At 32.9% G+C, this 18,186-nt stretch overlaps 1 protein-coding gene across 2 annotated transcripts in view; it reads left to right on the top strand.

Annotated features, from left to right (window-relative positions):
- The window catches only part of LOC144967615 (serine/threonine-protein kinase 36-like), a 54,228-nt gene continuing 36,042 nt past the window's right edge, over positions 1–18,186 (top strand). Inside the window, exons 1-12 of one of the 2 annotated variants that reach the window (XM_078905121.1) lie at positions 1–154; positions 2,157–2,265; positions 4,277–4,417; positions 5,377–5,454; positions 6,394–6,573; positions 7,627–7,694; positions 8,331–8,476; positions 8,698–8,778; positions 10,608–10,771; positions 11,473–11,586; positions 12,860–12,877; positions 17,478–17,639. In XM_078905121.1, coding sequence (XP_078761247.1) covers positions 2,182–2,265; positions 4,277–4,417; positions 5,377–5,454; positions 6,394–6,573; positions 7,627–7,694; positions 8,331–8,476; positions 8,698–8,778; positions 10,608–10,771; positions 11,473–11,586; positions 12,860–12,877; positions 17,478–17,639 — 1,236 coding nt within the window. In that variant the 5' untranslated portion in view covers positions 1–154; positions 2,157–2,181. The remainder of the gene's footprint in view (positions 155–2,156; positions 2,266–4,276; positions 4,418–5,376; positions 5,455–6,393; positions 6,574–7,626; positions 7,695–8,330; positions 8,477–8,697; positions 8,779–10,607; positions 10,772–11,472; positions 11,587–12,859; positions 12,878–17,477; positions 17,640–18,186) is intronic. The other variant, XM_078905122.1, reaches the window with a different exon arrangement.

Genomic DNA, 18,186 nt, shown 5'->3' with positions numbered 1-18,186 from the left:
AGGAATGCAAGCCTAAAAGTCTAAAAGAAGGGAGGGAGGAAAATGCGGTGGCAGCGGTGATAAACCGAAATAAATGGGCTTTATATTTTATTCGGAGTACTAATTTGACATATTCATAGACGCGAATTCAAAGAGACTTTTCTCAGAATAGAGGGTAAGAAATTATATACTACTTTTAGAAGATTGCATTTTCGATTGACATCTACCATTGCAAATTGCAGTTGTTTACATTGGTTACACCGAAGTTCTTATTGTCGATAAGACTATCTTAGATAGATAGGTCAAGTCAAACCCAAAGACAAAAAGTCATGATATTATGTCAAATAAGGAATCATCTTTATCTGTAGATTAATTAAAAATTAACTAACCTGAGTAAAGCGCGAGGTGATTATGTCTATACATTATTAATAAGGTCCTAAATTTACTTTTTTCTTTTTTTTTTTAACAAAGTGGAAATTCGTACTCGAGTCTGAATAGTCTCCCGTAGCCATTCGAACTTAACTCCAATAGGCGCAAACACAGGGAGACACAGTACGGGTAGTGGGCAAAGACTGTGACTGATAGAGGCAGAGAAGAAGATTTCAGAGAAAATTCTGTTTTGCCCACATCAGACTGACTCAGCTGATACTGATACTTACCTCGGACTTTAGATGGATTATTGTCTCTTATTCCTGATTCAAAGTGCTTATTCGCAGTAATACTGCGAATAGGGATTTCATTGCGGTATCACTATTGGCAGTATTAGAAGCGCTCTCCCACCTCTGAAATTTAGTCGTTGTCCCCTCACTGAACACAACACTGTATTTTCTGTTCAAAATGGCGTGTGGTCGAATGGCTTGAAGTTGAATGAGAGTGTGTTAGTTTGAAAAGGAAAGAAGAGGAGGGATGACTGAAACATTTTGTGTGACTTAGAATTGAGATTTTGAACTTTTCAACTTTTCCTTCAAGACTGAAACTTGACAAGATTGTGTTTTGTTTTGTTTTTGTTACCCCAATCCAATCCATGAAAAATTCCCCGTCCCCACCTCTCCGACTTGATCATTCGTTCATATCCTGAAATCTATTAGCTTATCTGTCTGATTACAATAGTTCTGTCCCCATTTATTGTATTCTCTCTCTCTCTCTCTCTCTCTCTCTCTCTCTCTCTCTCTCTCTCTCTCTCTCTCTTCTTCTCTCTCTTCTCTCTCTCTCTCTCTCTCTCTCTCTCTCTCTCTCTCTCTCTCTCTCTCTCTCTCTCTCTCTCTCTCTCTCCCCTCAGTGCTCCTGCAAATAATAGAAGTTAGCATCAATAAACTACCTCCACATCATCGCTACCTTCGACACTACAACTACAACCATCACATCATCAGCATTTCTACCACAGATACCACATTGTTATCAAAACTTCAGCAACCACCACCACCATTACATCATCATCATTATACTTATAGTCATCATCACCACCTCTACTAGACATCAACACCACCACTACAATCACAACCACCACATCAACACCACCATCACTACACAACAACAGAAACATCATCATCGTCAATGAAGCGCAATATAATAATAATGTTAATACTTTTTAAAAAAATAATAATAATATATAAATTTTTAAAAAAAAAAATAAAAATAAAAAAAAAAAAAATAATAATAATAATAAATTAATTAATTAAAAAGAAAATAATAATAATAATATAGTTTATTTATATTTTGTGCCCAATCCTTTATACATAAAGCTCTAGGCTGGAAGGCTACTTCTGCAAATAACTGAAATGACTAGTTGCAGTACTACTGCGAATAACGAATACGAATGCAAATCACTATTCGCAGTACTACTGTGAATAGAGGTGGCCTTCCTGGTGGTTTCTTGCTTTCCTGGTCACCAAATTTTATTTTTTTTTAAACATTGGACATTCTGAAAAAGGTTGATAAAAATGGAAGTTCATTTCTTTCTCCAAAGGATAACAAGTAATTGCTGCTATTGTCCATTTCACGCTACAGAAACTGGGATAAACTCTGGAACCATGGGCTTAAAGGCTCTGAAGGGCTTCTTTTCCAAATTCATACGCTTTTTAAGAAAGAAAAAAAAATTAGTCTTGTAAGTTGCATGATATCATCATGTATATGAATCATGGTTAGAGATTTAAAGGTTAAATCTATCGATTTTGCAGATTGTTTTTCTAAAGTTGTGAGATCATGGAAAATTATCATGTACTGGAAATCATTGGTGAGGGGTCATTTGGAAAGGTTTATAAAGGAAGGAAAAGATATTCTGCCCAGGTATGTGATTTATGTACTGTTCGGTGGATACATAAATTTTTAAAAATTATTAGCAGTAGTAGTAGTTGATATAGTCATAGTAGAAGTAGTAATCGTAGTAGTAGTAGTAATAGTAGTAGTAGTAGAAGTAGTAGTAGTAGTAGTAGTAGTAGTAGTAGTGGTAGTAACATTATAATTATAATTATTATTATTATTAATATTATTATTATTATTATTATTATTATTATTATTATTATTATTATTATTGTTATTTGATATAGCGCCGGTATCCACAAATAGTGCTCAGTGGCGCTTTACAATCGCTTTCTGGTATCACAAAAGTTTTTTAATTCGACTACAGAATCTCCACAGCAGTCTTGCACAAACAGTTCAAAGTTCACAGAGAGTCAATAATGATAAGCTATTTTTTTACTTATTACTTTTTTATCTGATGTCAGCCTGGAAAAGGACATATCTACTTCTTTGAAGACTGTAAAGATATATTTTTATTATTATTATTATTGTTATTATTATTATTATTATATTATTATTATTATTATTATTATTATTATTATATTATTATTATTATTATTATTATTATTATTATTATTATATTATTATTATTATTATTATTATTATTAGTTGATTTTATTATTATTATTATTATTATTATTATTATTATTATTATTATTATTATTATTATTATATTATTATTATTATTATTATTATTTATTATTATTATTATTATTATTATTATTATTATTATTATGTTATTATTATTATTATTATTATTATTATTATTATTATTATTATTATTATTATTATTATTATTATTATTATTATTATTTATTATTATTATTATTGTTGTTGTTGTCGTTATTGTTATCTACTCTTTTAATGAATCAGAGAGAAATGAAAACAATTTATGTATTCAATCACAGACGGAAAACATTATTTAGAAGACATTTACATCAGTCTGTTTTTGATTCAAGATGTTCATGACTAAGAATTTTTTAATGACCTTAGATATCATAATTATGTCAGATATGTTGCCGTAGCTTGGGACTGCAGTCCCTAAACGGTGTTATACCAGGGTTAACACTCGCCATTGGATTGGAAGGTCCAGGGTTCAAGTCCTGCTCTGAGTGGTGCATAGTTGAGTCCTTGGAAAAGGCTCTTTGCTCACATTCTCTCACCATACTCAGGTGTGAAATGAGTACCTGGCCGTTAACAGCTTTGTCTCTGTCAGAAAAATTGTGATATCGCCTAACAGGTGTCATGTCTCGTCCTTCATGTTAAATTCTTCTTCTTCTTCTTCTTCTTCTTCTTCTCCTTCTTCTCCTTCTTCTTCTTCTTCTTCTTCTTCTTCTTCTTCTTCTTCTTCTTCTTCTTCTTCTTCTTCTTCTTCTTCTTCTTCTTCTTCTTCTTCTTCTTCTTCTTTCAGCTTATCCTGCATTTTGCAGGGATGCTAAAATGAATGTCACATCTCTATGCATCTCGGTTTATTGCATCTTTTTCCAGACCCAGTTCTTCCATATCATCTTTATTACCCTATCCATCCATCTAGTCTTCTGTCGTCCCTTTTATTCTTTTTCTTGCTAATTGTATATCTAATACTTTCTTTCCCATGTACTCCCTCTCTAGTCTCTTAACATGTTCAAACCATTTCAATCTACCTCAATCCATCTTCTCTCATCTTTATCGATACTTTCTTCACTTCAGTCAACGTTTGAATCCATTCATTTCTGTCTTTTGTCTCTTAAACTTCCTATAATTCCAAATTCTGGTAATTTTATCAAAATTCTTCGTTAAATTCATTCAAACATGTCACTAGTTTGACACTGGGGATCACTAATGCCATATTACAAACTCCTGGATAGACAGTCAGCATATTTCATAACAATAGACTTAATCTGTCATACTCTAAAATGTTAAAGCTTCTTTCGATATGTGAGATAGGTAAGATAATGTTGTTATATTTTTTCTTGTATGAGGGAATGTAAAAAGCCAGTATGATTCTCTTTACTTTCAGATCGTCGCCCTCAAATTCATTCCAAAAATCGGCAAGTCTGACAAAGAATTGAAAAGCTTGAGGAGAGAGATTGATATAATGAGAGGATTGAAGCATGACAATATTATTGAATTGCTGGATAGTTTTGATACAGACAAGGAGGTAAACATCACTGTTTTGCTGTCATTTTGTTGTTTTTTTGTTGTTGTTGTTGTTGGGAGGGTTTCTTTGTTTGTTTTTTGTGCAAGGGCTTATACAACATAGATATCCTCATTCTATTTTGTTTTTTGTATTTTTTTCTTTTAAAAAAAAACAGAACTTTCAAAACAATTTTGGATCGACTAATTGTCAACCTGTTCAGATTAATACCTGATTGGTTCAGTTTATATATATATATATATATATATATATATATATATATATATATATATATATATATATATATATATATATATATTTAATATATATATATTATGTGTGTGTGTGTGTGTTACTGAATTCTAGTGTTAAACTTAAGGCCACCATGATATATCAGCAATTTCAAATTGATTGACTAATCGATAAGCATTTGTGTACAACCTAGAGCGTGTAAAATGAGATTATCCCTTTTTGTGTGAAGCATTTCTTTGTTTCGTTGGGGGTGGGGATGTTGTTTTCTTTTTCTTAAATCTTTGTTTTTTTGTATTTTATATTTTTGCGCAATGCATTTCATAGTGAATTTTTAATTCAGAAAAATTAGTGGAGCAAGCACTTATGTTGATAATAAGAATGAAGTGAGTAGGAAAGTGTCAGAAGACAACAGGGAATAACAACTTTGCGGTGACGATGGGGGAGCCCGCGGGGTCGTTCATAGCTCATACGGTAGAGTCACAATCTCCCCGGCCAGGCAGAGTTGTCGTACCAGTAAGGTCGCAAGTTCGAGCCCCCATCGACCTCGCGAAGTTTTTATTATCTGTTGTCTTCTGACACTTTCCTACTCACTTCATTTATTGTTACATTTCATAGTGTCCTATTTATTTTGAACAAATCAGAGAGTTTTGAATCCTTTGGAGGGAAATGGGTGATTAGTTGATTAGATCAAACCTGACGCTGTTCCATTTTTTTTACCCTTGAATTTTCAGGTGGTCGTGGTAACAGATTGTGCAGAGGGGGAGCTTTTCCAAATCTTGGAAGACGATGGAAATTTACCCGAGGCACAGGTTATCTATCATCAGTATAATTGTTATTATTGTTGTTAAAACTATAACTAGGGTTATTGTTATTGCTATTAAAATTATTATTATTATTATTATTATTATTATTATTATTATTATTATTATTATTATGATTATTATTATTATTATTATTATTATTATTATTATTATTATTATTATTATTATTATTATTATTATTATTATTATATTATTATTATATTAGTAGTAGTAGTAGTAGTAGTAGTAGTAGTAGTAGTAGTATAGTAGTAGTAGTAGTAGTAGTAGTAGTAGTAGTAGTAGTAGTAGTAGTAGTAGTAGTAATAGTATCATTATTATTAGTATTATTATTATTAGTATCATTATTATTATATTATTATTATTATTTTATTATTATTATTATTATTATTATTATTATTATTATTATTATTATTATCATTATTATTATTATTATTATTATTGTTATTATTATAGTAATACGCCTATTCATAATTTGAACAGTTGTATGTAGTCCTTCAGAGCCAGTAGGCTTATGGAGCTGGAGTTTATCCCGGTTTCAATAGCGTAAAATGAACAATAGCAATTGCTTGCTACCCTTTGAATAGGACACTACTCTATCTCAAAGTACTTTCTGCCAGATCAAATAGACCTGGCTACCCAATCACTCCTGGTTTGACAGGGGGGTCCGAAAAAAATCTTAACCGCACCCAGGATAGATCTCAGTCCCTATGCGTGTGAAGCGAGTTCTCTACAAACGGAGCTATCAGGTCCCTGAGCTGTTGTATGAAAGTATTATTACATTGTGTGTATGTTTGTTTATGTATGTGGGTGTATGTGTGTGTGTGTGTGTGTGTGTGTGTGTGTGTGTGTGTGTGTGATGTATACTTTAACATTAAAAAGCAATGACTATAGTTAAACAGTACATTATTCTAAAGATACATTCCACAGGTACAAACCATTGCTGCTCAACTCGTGTCAGCTCTGTTCTACATCCACTCTCACCGTATTCTCCATCGAGACATGAAGCCACAGAATATCCTCCTTGGAAAGGGCGGTGTCATCAAACTTTGTGATTTTGGGTTTGCTCGTGGCATGAGTACAAACACGTTAGTTCTAACATCGATAAAGGTATTATTTCTCTCTCTAAGTTCAATTTGTTTGGCTTTTCTGTTTTTTCTATTGACTTTGTTGTGGGTTTTTTTCTGTTTTGATTTGTTTCCATGGCGTCTATTTTCTTTTTTTTTTTTTTTTTTTTTTTTGGTTCTATTCAGTTTTTTATTTTGGGGGGGGGGGGGGGGTTGACTTCAGTTCCCTTTTTTATTAAAAAAAAAGAATAGTTTGTGATATTTTAACCAGTTTCTGGTCGTTTTAAATATTTTTCTTTACATTTGAAAACATTATCTCTGAATTTGTTTCAGTATTATTGGCATTTATTATTATAATGTATATATTCAGTGGGGTCAACAATTTGATTAAAATTTGTTTAAAAATTATGAATGTTCAAACAGATGTTAGAGAAACTGCTTGCAAAAGATTTTAAAAAGCCCAGATGTTACAAGTATTTACTAAGGGATTTATCTGTGCCCGTATTTCGAAACGATATCCATTGTATGTCAATGCATTATTGATGTTTTTAAAAATAATAGATGACGAAAAAGACTCCAAGCACAGTTAATGGATATTGCACTTTATAAAACAATGAAATACAGTAGTCCTTCACAGCCATTAGGTCCATGGAGCTGTAGTTTATCCCAGTTTCTATAGCGGGAAACAGACAATAGCAAATGATCGTTATCCTTTGGTTAGGGAATCTAACACAAAGTACTTTCCACCATATCTAACAGACCCAGCTACCCAACCACTGCTGGGTGGACGGGGAGGATCAGGAAATAATTCTCGGCTACACCCAGGATCGATCTCAGTCCCTATGTGTATAAAGCAAGTCCTCTACCCTCTGTTAGGACCACGACACCCCCCCCCCCCCCCCCGCACTATGTAACGGTCAAGGTTTTTTTAAAAAAATTTTCAGGTGGGGGGGGGGGGTTGTTTATTTTGTTTTTGTTTTTATTTTATGTTTTATCTTTTTAATGATAAAGGTTTTCTTCTCTTTGCTTTGCACTTTTCTGACTAAGTAATGTGATAATGAGAAACTATCTCATTTTACCTCAAATGTCGTTTCAGGGAACACCATTGTACATGTCACCAGAGCTGGTGGAAGAGAAACCTTATGACCATACGGCTGATTTGTGGTGAGATATGGCTGCCATTGTTTAGATGAAAATGTTTTTAGCCTTTTCTTCTTTGTCACTTACTTCATAGGATTTAAAGATTCAAAGTTTATTTTTAGTCAATTTGCCAATGCAATACATATAATATAATACATACATATATATATATATATATATATATATATATATATATATATATATATATATATATATATATTATATAGTAATACATATAATATTGTTCTATAGCTATTTGTCGTTTTTAAAATTAATTTTGTGTTTGTATTAGGAGGGGGGGGGGGGGGGGGGGAGAGAGTTCGTGTTTTAAAAAAATTAAAAGTATTATTTTTCGTGGCCATTGAAATTGGGAGACAGGTAATGTCAGGTTAGACCGTTATTTTTAAAGGGAATGCAGACATTTGTTTTTTGATTTTTTTTGGGGTTGTTTTATTTTCTTGGGTTTTTTTTCGTTTTGCCGTTTGTTTTGGGGGGTCTTTTTGGTTTGATTTTTGGGGGGTTTTATTTAGAGGGGTTAGGGGAGGGGGGGTTAAATTGCCTTTTACACTGAACTAAACTCAGGTATCTCATTCTTGATCTTGGCAATCATCATCTCTAACCTCTAAACATATTTTGTGTATTTTCATCCTTGGATCACAGGGCTCTAGGCTGTATCCTGTATGAACTGTTCACAGGCACACCACCTTTCTACACCAATAGCATCTTCCAGCTTGTCAATATGATCATCAAAGACCCTGTCAAATGGCCAAAGACCATGAGTTCCATCTTCAAAGATTTCCTTCAAGGTGAAAAAATCTGGTTTTATAACAAACTACTCTCTGCTCATTTATACCTATGTAGCAAAAATTTTGTAACGTTTAAACATAAAGATCTCTTCTTATTCTTCTTCCTCCTGAAATTTGTAAATCACCCATAATGCTTTGTCACAGATAAGGTATTTCATAGACTCACCGTAGTCCAAACAGCTCATCAGTTTTGTTTGTTTATTTATCTTTTTCCCCTGCAGGTCTGCTGAACAAAAATCCACGTCATCGTCTAGCATGGCCACATCTGTTGGATCATCCATTTGTTGCTGCTCATGTCAAAGGTAAAAGAGAACTCGTTTTCCTCTTCCTCCTTCTAGTCCTCCTCCTCCTCAACACTTGTAATTTTTCTCATGATGCAGGGTAAAGTCCTCCTCCTTTTCCTCTTCATCCTCCCCCACTGCCTTCTTTTCCTTTATCACCTTCTTTAGTCCATTTTTAAAAGGAAACATTGGCTTCTTCACCATGTCCGACTCAAACGTTTGTATTTGTCAAATAGATAGCCTATAAAAGAGTGTTCCTGGATACTAAACTTCAACATTCAAACTCAAACAATGATAAAACGTCAAATACCCATGATACAGGGGAAAACCTTACGACTATACAGCTGATTTGTGGTGAGATATAGATGCGATTGTTTAAAGGAAAATATTTTTAGCCTTTTATTCTTAGTCACTTACTTCTTAGGATTTAAAGATTCAAAGTATATTTTTAGTCAGTTTGCCAATGCAATACATTTATGTAGTATTACATATTATTTTGTTCTGTAGACTATTTGTTATTTTAAAAATTAATTTTCTTCTACCCATCCTCTATTAGACTACGAAATCGCCTTCTACATGGGGCAGTGGAATCTGGCAGCCCTTATATTTATCATTGTTTGATATCCCTTTGTAACCAACAACATCCTCACGCACCAAAGTTTATTATATCATACCTTCAACAATCCTTCATCAATTCCTTTTTTATTGTTAAATTTGTTTTAAAATCAAACGTAGTTCCTGTCCTCAAACTTGAGGTATCTAATGTACATAACAAAGAAGAAGATAAGAATGTTCCAGGTTACCTCATTTAAAATCCATTCTCAAACAATGCATACAGACTCTGATTGAAGTTGGAGTTGACATTTATTTAGCAGAATGTGACCAATCATATCGAAACACTATCATGTTGGGGTGACCTGATACTAAAAGTAAAGTAGAATGTTAAATGTTGAGTTACCATAATTGCCCTCAGTGAGGAGAATTGTGAGTTCTATTTGTTACATTAAAAAAAAAAAAATTAAATTTCCCCAATCTGAAAATTGTGATTTTAAAAACTCCATTTTAAAAATACAATTCATTCATAAATAGTAATAGTCAAATGGAATGGGTGATTCAATTTAATTAACAAAGACAGAAAATGCGGATGTTTTAGGTTTCCCTATTGTCAACAAAACACAATGAATGAAACATTGGAATGAAGATAAATGTGTGGCTCAGCGGTATGGTCTTGGCTTACAGTCTTTACCCAAAGGTACCGAATTCGATCACCCACCACTGCGCTGTGTGGCCTTGAGCAAGTCACCTCACCTTAACTCATTTTGCAGCACTACACTGCGGCTGACGCCTGGGTTTTTCCAGTCTTCCCTTGGAATAGACCCTAGAGACAAATTTCCCCTATGGGATGAATAAAGGGAATTTATTTATTTAGTCATTTAAATGAGAGATTGTATAGCTTAACAACACCATTATCTCATCTTTCATTGGTCTTGTTATTGTTTCATTCACCATGTTTTGTTGACAAAGGGGAAACCCGAAACATCCACATTATATTATTGTTAATTAAATTGAAGCTTCCATTCTATTTTACTGTTGTTATTTATTTCTTCGAGCTTCAAACAGCAAAATTTGCTTTATATAATACATTCAGACATAATACCAGAGTGACATAATGAGAATGTGAATGGTTGTAATAATACAAACTCTCACTTCTAAATTCACTCACAAGTATTTCTTTTCTTTGTTTTTTTTTGTTTCATTGTCTTTCTCTCTTTCTTTAAAGCTTAATTTTTTTTTTCATTGTTCATTTGTTTGGTTATAATATTCCAATTTTATCTATTTGTGTATTGCAGTAAACGAGGAAGACACTCAACTGCCGTCTCCATTCACACAGCCTCTCTCGGCCTCACTGATGGAGTTGAAGGAAGAGCAGACCAAAGTCAAAGCAAACCCACCTGGCACCTCCAAAATCCTGGCCAGAGCGAGAAGAAAAGCTCAGGAAGAAGTGGAGAAAAAGGTATATTAAATGCGGCTACAAATTTAGTTGTGAAATCTGTTGGCATCGGTTTTGTCCCTTAGTTTTGTGCGGCTATGTGGTCTAGTGATATGATACTCGCTTTTCGAATCGGAAAGTCCTGAGTTTGAGCTTCACTGGACGCATAGTTGAGTCCTTGGAAAAGGGTCTTTACTCACATTTTCTCACCGTACTCAGGTGTTCACCTGGCCGTGAACAGCATGGTCTCTGTTGGAAAAAATTGTAATTTCGCCTAAAGGCGTCATGTCTCATTCTACATGTTACATGTTGTTGTTTTTCAGGGAACCCTTATAAAGCGTATTGAGCACATTAAGTGGATATTGCGCTATATAAAAACTCAAGTTTTTGTTGTTTTTTTTGTTTTGTTTTTGTTTTTTTTTTTTGTTTTTTATTATTACATTGGGGGGGGGGGGGTTGTGTAAAGAAATAAAGATACATAAATATGCACATTTTTAAAGGGCACTGTCTACAGTATCAGTGTATTGAATGATAGGCTCGCTTCTTTCTCCTGTCTATTTAGGATTTTACTTCAAGTATTAAAGTTTGGATTCTTTTTGTTGTTAGCTGAAGACGTATTTTGAGTCCGTAAGGTTCTATGTTAAGTTGTTTTGTTTTTTTAATATTCAAGCTGTTTTACTCACTTTTGTCCAACACATTGCAAATCAATTATTTTTATGATGCAGCGTCAGAAACAAGGTGGTCTCCAAGCCTGGGACAGACCTGATGGAACTGTGGGTGATGGACCGTACAAGGATCAAAGTCCGAGCGACGACTGGAAGGATGCATCGTCAAATAAGGTTAGAATCTACATCGATTTCTTTAATGTTTGCCTTTTTACATGCGCTATACCTGATCTGTACAATTGTGTATAAATTCTGTATTTTATGTTATCTGGTTTTTGGGGGAGAGAGAGGGGGGGGGTTGATTAGTTTCATAATAATAATATCGATGATGATGAAATTTTATATAGCGCTGTAACTCCAAAACATCAGTCTCTAAGCACTTAAATGTAGCTCATACGAATAAAAAAGAATTTCCCAAAAAATATAGTAATAATGACTATTCTCTCTTTGATCATTGTTAGAAGATGACGAACATATCTAAATATACAATTATAAACTATAAAGCATATTATGCAATACAATACAATTAACAATTATACCTAAAATTAAGAAGAATTCTTGCATAAAAGATCAAGCCTGCTGCTATTCATCGAGATTTAACTCCTTCATATTACTATATTTTGAAAACATCAACCTTTAACTAATTGAGCTTCATCCCAGTTTCTTCCTTAAAATGGTATGTAAATAATAATCCTTAAATTATCCGTATCTCTTTATATGTTAATCTCCCAGTCTCAAAACTATCCCTCTCATCCAATCAATGTGTTCTAAACACCAGATAGTCTCAAAACTATCCCTCTCATCCAATCAATGTGTTTTAAACACCAGATTAGATATTGCAAGTTGGCTGTCTCGCTTCAGTAGCCGATGGCATGGTGGATAAAAGCGCAGAATAAAAATTTGGATCTTGAGGTCTTGGGTACAAACCCCCATGCTAGCACTTTAAACAAACGTAGAAAGGTACCTGGAAGTCATGATGTATTGTGGCCCAGGTCTCTGAGAGTCCAAGACGTTATGGACCCAAAAACGTCTTTGAGGGGGGTTTGATTTTATTCTCTCCAAGACTTTCCGCTTTAGCTTTACCCGAGTTTCTTTGTTGATTGATTATAAAATCAGGAATGTATTGAATGAAAAGGGAGTAAGATCAATCCCGGGCGAAGTCAATATTTTTTTCTGACCCCCTGTCCACTTAGCAGTGATTGGGTAGCTGGGTCTGTTAGATCTAGAAAAAAGTACTTTGTGGTAGCAAACAATTTTTATCATCCATTTCACACTAAAGAAACTGGGATAAGCTCTGGCTTCACTGGCCTAATGACTTTGAAGGTCTATGGTCCTTCAATGTTAAAATTTATACATTGACTGAAGAAAGATTTTTTTTTTTTTTAATTGATTACTTTTGATAGGATAAGGTAGTTTCTATTATTGTATTTGTGAATATTCCATACAGAAAAAGACATCAATAGAGGTAACCAATTCTCTTTACTTCATTTGGTCCTATCTCATATCAATTTTCTTTCTTTGAATATCAGCTACTTGGTATTAACTCATTTAAAATTTCTCTATGAATATCAACTGTTTGGTCCTAACTCATATCAATTTTCTTTCTTTGAATATCAGCCATTTGGTAAACTCATTTTAAAAAATTCTCTTTGATTATCAACTATTTGGACCTAACTTGTATCAATTCTCTTTCATTGAATATCAACTATTTGGTCCTAACTCGTATCAATTTTCTTTCTTCGATTATCAACTATTTGCTATAAACTCATTTTAAATTTCTCTTTGAATATCAACTATTTGGTCCTAATTCATATCAATTTTCTTTCTTTGAATATCAACTATTTGGTTCTAACTGGTATCAATTTTCTTTCTTTGAATATCGACTGTTTACTATTAACTTATTTTAAATTTCTCTTTGAATATCAACTATTTGGTCTTATCTCATATCAATTTTCTTTCTTTGAATATCAACTATTTGGTCCTATCTTATATCAAATTTCTCTTTGAATATTAATTATTTGGTCCTATCTCGTATCAATTTTTTTTTTCAATATCAGCTATTTGGTCCTAACTCATATCAAAGTTTTTTCTTTCAATGCCAATTGTTTGGTCCTATCTCATATCAATTGAATCTCTAATACAAAAGAGATTCTTTCTTTTTCAAAAATTATATTTTAAACATAATTTCTCTCCTCAAGATACTTGTCAATTTTCTCATAAATAGAGTGCGGTAAGGGGCTGCCTGTTATTGTAGAAATGCTAAGGAAAAGGTGAACAAAACTACACAATGTATTGTTTCATTCCAAAGCCTTTCCATCGTCACCTTTTCATTAGCATTTTTCGCTTAGTGGTCATTCCTTTGTTTATCGGATATACTATTGGTTTCTGGGATGGCAAGTTTTGAGTTGTTTGTTTTTTCCTCCCCTATCTTAGCTCCTATGATAAAGTTCTTATTTAAAAATCTAATTATATTGTCCTTTGATTTATTATTTACTTTCCAAAATGTTGAAAAAGTAAGGATCTTTTTTAAACTTGATTTTTTTTTTTTTTTACATGTTTAGTTTTCGATGTTGTGTTGAATGGATAAAACACCAAATTTGTTTCCCCACTCACCACCATTTGCCTTTTATTTCCTCTTATTTTAAAAATTCGACTTTCATTCTTTTCATCTTTAATTCTTTTGTTAATTCTAGTAATATCTCCATACGGGCTTATCATATATGTTGAATGTTGCTTTTGCCTTGAGACCCCTTGTAAAGTGCAGAGATTACATTTCATGGAATTTGCGCTTTACAAAAGCTCACTTCTTCCTGATTTTTTTTAATACTCATTTTTTACTATGTCCATCAACACCAAGAGCTTATTTTGTGTCTGTCCAATGAAAGCTGAGAAGTTATTTGACAGGATTGTTAACAATTTACTTGTATTATAAAGTCATGGGTAGTGTGCTCTTGGTAAGGTAAGGAAAGAATTCATGACAACTTGAGTTACTCCATTTAAAGTTTATATTTTATATTTTTGGGAGATAGAAAGTAGGACGGGTTCAAATAATTGTCCTGTAATAGTTAACATTTTCTTCCATATTCAATCTGAGCAGATATTGAATTATTTATTGTTAGCTACATCTTTTCATCTATTATTTTATGAGAACGCAAATTGAATTCTCATCTCATGTAAAGGTCTTGTGCAAAGATTTATTTTATTTTTGTTTGTCATTCTCCCATAGGCCTCTGCGAACATCCTGTATCGTGTTGTCTTGTGTTCCTTTTTTTAATTTCATTTTTTTTAAAAGATTTCTTTTTTTCTATTACCATGAACGTGGCTAGGGATGATCCTTTTTTTCAATGAGTTCTGTCAAATAAGTAAATGAAAATGTTCAATTTTTTAATCTATTTTTTAAAATGTGTTTCTTCTTTTTTATTTTGATCACTAGACATTTTTTTCTTGTACGTAATTAATTTTTATAGCAACTTCCAGCACTATTTTTATACTTTATTAATTTTTTAATACATTTTCACTTATTTATAGTTTAATTGCATTGGTAAAGTTTCCATTTCTAGTATCTTCTTATTCATTTTTTATTTATCCCCATTCTATAATTAGTTGGTTTGTTTTTTTTTACAATTAAAGGCAATATTTTTTTTTTTGGTTTATTTCTTTCATTCATATATGTCACGAGGTCAGTTCGAGAAAAATCAAGCTACCTTTGTAGGAGATTTCAATATAGATAAGAGTTTCAAAAGGAAGACTCCTGTTGTTTCAAAGGGCACAAAGCACAGACAAGAAGTCAAGAATAACAAACAATATCATATGTAAATATATTTATTGACTAAGCTAATAATACAGTACAGGAAAATTATTGAGATGACAGGTTCATAAATCAAATAATAAAAACTATTATACGAACTATAATCAATCTATTAAAGTACAAAGTATTTGATGTTACCAGGGACTTTGTAAAAGATATGAAAAATAAAATAATAAAGGGACTTTGGGTATTTGGTCTTACCTTACCCTCAAAGAATAATAGGTAAAATAACACAATTAGATATAAGCACTTAAATTAACAATAACACTAGTCACTGCAAACTGCCCTGTGCACACACAGACGAATCAGAATATCAGTATCACAACCCGGTTATGTTGAACTTCGCTTGGATGGACCTTGTTTGATGAGCTGACCACTCCAAAGTCGAAAAAAAGTTGATTAACGTTGTTATGGATGGAAACTTCTGGTTCTCTCCCTTCGTCTCCAGAACCAAAGTAAAGTTGTGGTTGAAATCTTCTCGATAGATCGTTCTTCGATTTTGTTCTTCGATTTTGTAACGTTGCGGATAATGCCTTTGACAGTTCGTCTTGGTGTGGTGTCACTCCAATGTAAAGTAAAGCGCCCAATGTTGGGCAAAAGTATGACAAACACGGCTGATTAACGATCACAAGTTTCACGTTTATAATAATCAACACTTAAGTGCTGTCTTTAAAAATAAGTTAAACTTAGGACTTGTGTCCTTTAAATAAATGAAATATGTCTATTATTTTCTCGTTGACTGACGAGGACCTCTAGGGCTCTAGATATTCTCCAGGATAAATGAAATTACTCTTAATTAATTTATATGGTTCTAGGCAGGAAATTATCATTCCAAATATGGTATGCTGCGCAGAATTTCGTTCCTACACGATTAAAATGAATTACTCAATATGGGATAACCCAAGACATTATATTATCAAACAGTAACAATGCATGAGGATATTATAGGTGACACAAATAAGGCAAGAATCTGAGAGTGGGTTGGTTTTTGGTACAAAATTTCCTGTTTTGTTATACGTTGTAATGAATTGATAAAACATGATGCAACAAATTAATTTTAACAATTTATAAATGGGTTAAAGACTATGAGTAAGACTTCCTTACAATATATCACTGCCATCTATTTACTTTCTATCTTTATATTATATATATATATTATTTTGAATCTTTTTATGTATGCTTTGGATAAAATGCTCAAACATTTGCCATTGATTTTTATCTTAACTTCTTATAATATGTAAAAGTAATATTTAATTCAAGGTTTTATTGATATAAACTGATCAAATTATTAATGACAATATTGGCTATGTGGTCTTGAGGTATGACACTCGCTTTCGGATCAGAAGATCCCTGGTTCAAGCCTCACTCAGCACATGGTTGAGTCCTTGGACAAGGCTCTTTACTCACCTTGTCTCACCATACTCAGGTGTAAAATGAGTACCTGGCTGTTAACAGCATTGTCTCTGTCCGAAAAATTGTAATATCACCTAATAGTTGTCATGTCACGTCTTACATTTTAAGTGTTGCTGTTGGCCAGGGACCCTTGTAAAGCACTTTGAGCAGGTTTATTGGATATGGTGCTATTAAAAAAAAAAAAAGCTCAAATATTACTTTAAATTTGTCATGGTCCATTATCTCCATGAAAATAAGATAATCTCAATGAGAAGGTGATACTGAACATAAGCCCATTTCATTTTACGTCAATATGTCATTTGAAACATAAATTATGGCTTTAAAAGGCTTCCACATTTTGTTATTTTCCCTTTGTTATCAGCAGCAACCTTAGCACATTAGCAGATGAACAGTAGAACCATCATTTTTATTATCAATATCGTATTCTTCATCAACATCACCATCATCATCAACTTTAACAGCAGACGAATAGCAGTGGTACAACTATCTTCATTATCATTATCATAATTATCGGTTTCATCATAATTATCATCATGATCACTACCATCATTATCATCATCATCATCATCATCACCTTCATCGTCATTATCCTCATCTTAATCATCATTATCATCATCATCACCAATCATTACCATCATCATCATCATCATCATCATCATCACCATCGTCTTCATCAGCATTATAATCATCTTAATCATCATATCATCATCATCAGCAGCAGCAGAGCCGCATTCTTGTTTCACCTCTCAAATCTGTTAGACCCTCAGATTTCATCTTAAGATGGTAAATATTACAAAAGCTGAAAAAATAAACACTTGGTTTTAACTGGAATGTTTTACCTCAGGCTGCTTTGGAGCCGACACCTCGACCAGACCGAATCAGCAAAGACTACAAGAACGAGTATCCAAGTATCGAGGTCGAGGGCCGCACCGTTCTCAACAAGAAGAAGAAAGATCAGCCAGAAGAAGTGGCAGATAATATGAAAAATGTCAATTTGGATGGCGAGGTAACGCCTACAATTTGTATCTAGCCGATACGTTATCACCTCTTTCTTATAATCGTGAACACAAAATGTTATTGATCCCAAAATTATACAGATAATTGTCAGTATATATTTACTTCTGGTTTGCCAGACTTGAGAACAGGACATTTCCCAACGCTTCTCTATTCCGGAACATAAAGTTTGCCTTTATATTGATTTGTTGCTGTCGTTTTGTTTTATAAACAATGAATAATAGTGATAGAAAATTTGCTTGGAAATTCCAAGTGGCCACCCTGATAGTATATTATCGATATAAATTATATTGTAAAAAAGAATTGAGAAGTTTTGTGGTCAAGAAAAATAATGTCATGACATTTGGGAATTCTATTACCTATTATACATATTCTTAAAGTTCAAAAAAAAAAAAGGTTCGGAGCCATTAGACCCATGGAGCCGGAGTTTATCCCGGTTTCTTTAGCATGAAAGGGACATTAGCAATTGCTTGCTAACCTTTTGGATAGGATTCTAGTCTATCGCAAAGTACTTTCTGCCAGCTCTAACAGACCCAGCT

This window comes from Berghia stephanieae, chromosome 3 (assembly GCF_034508935.2).
Source record: "Berghia stephanieae isolate SIO BIC M18660-M18661 chromosome 3, UCSD_Bste_1.3, whole genome shotgun sequence".
NCBI lineage: Eukaryota > Metazoa > Mollusca > Gastropoda > Nudibranchia > Aeolidiidae > Berghia > Berghia stephanieae.
The sequence above is the reverse complement of the archived record's forward strand: the minus strand, read 5'-3'. Positions and strand labels throughout refer to the sequence as shown.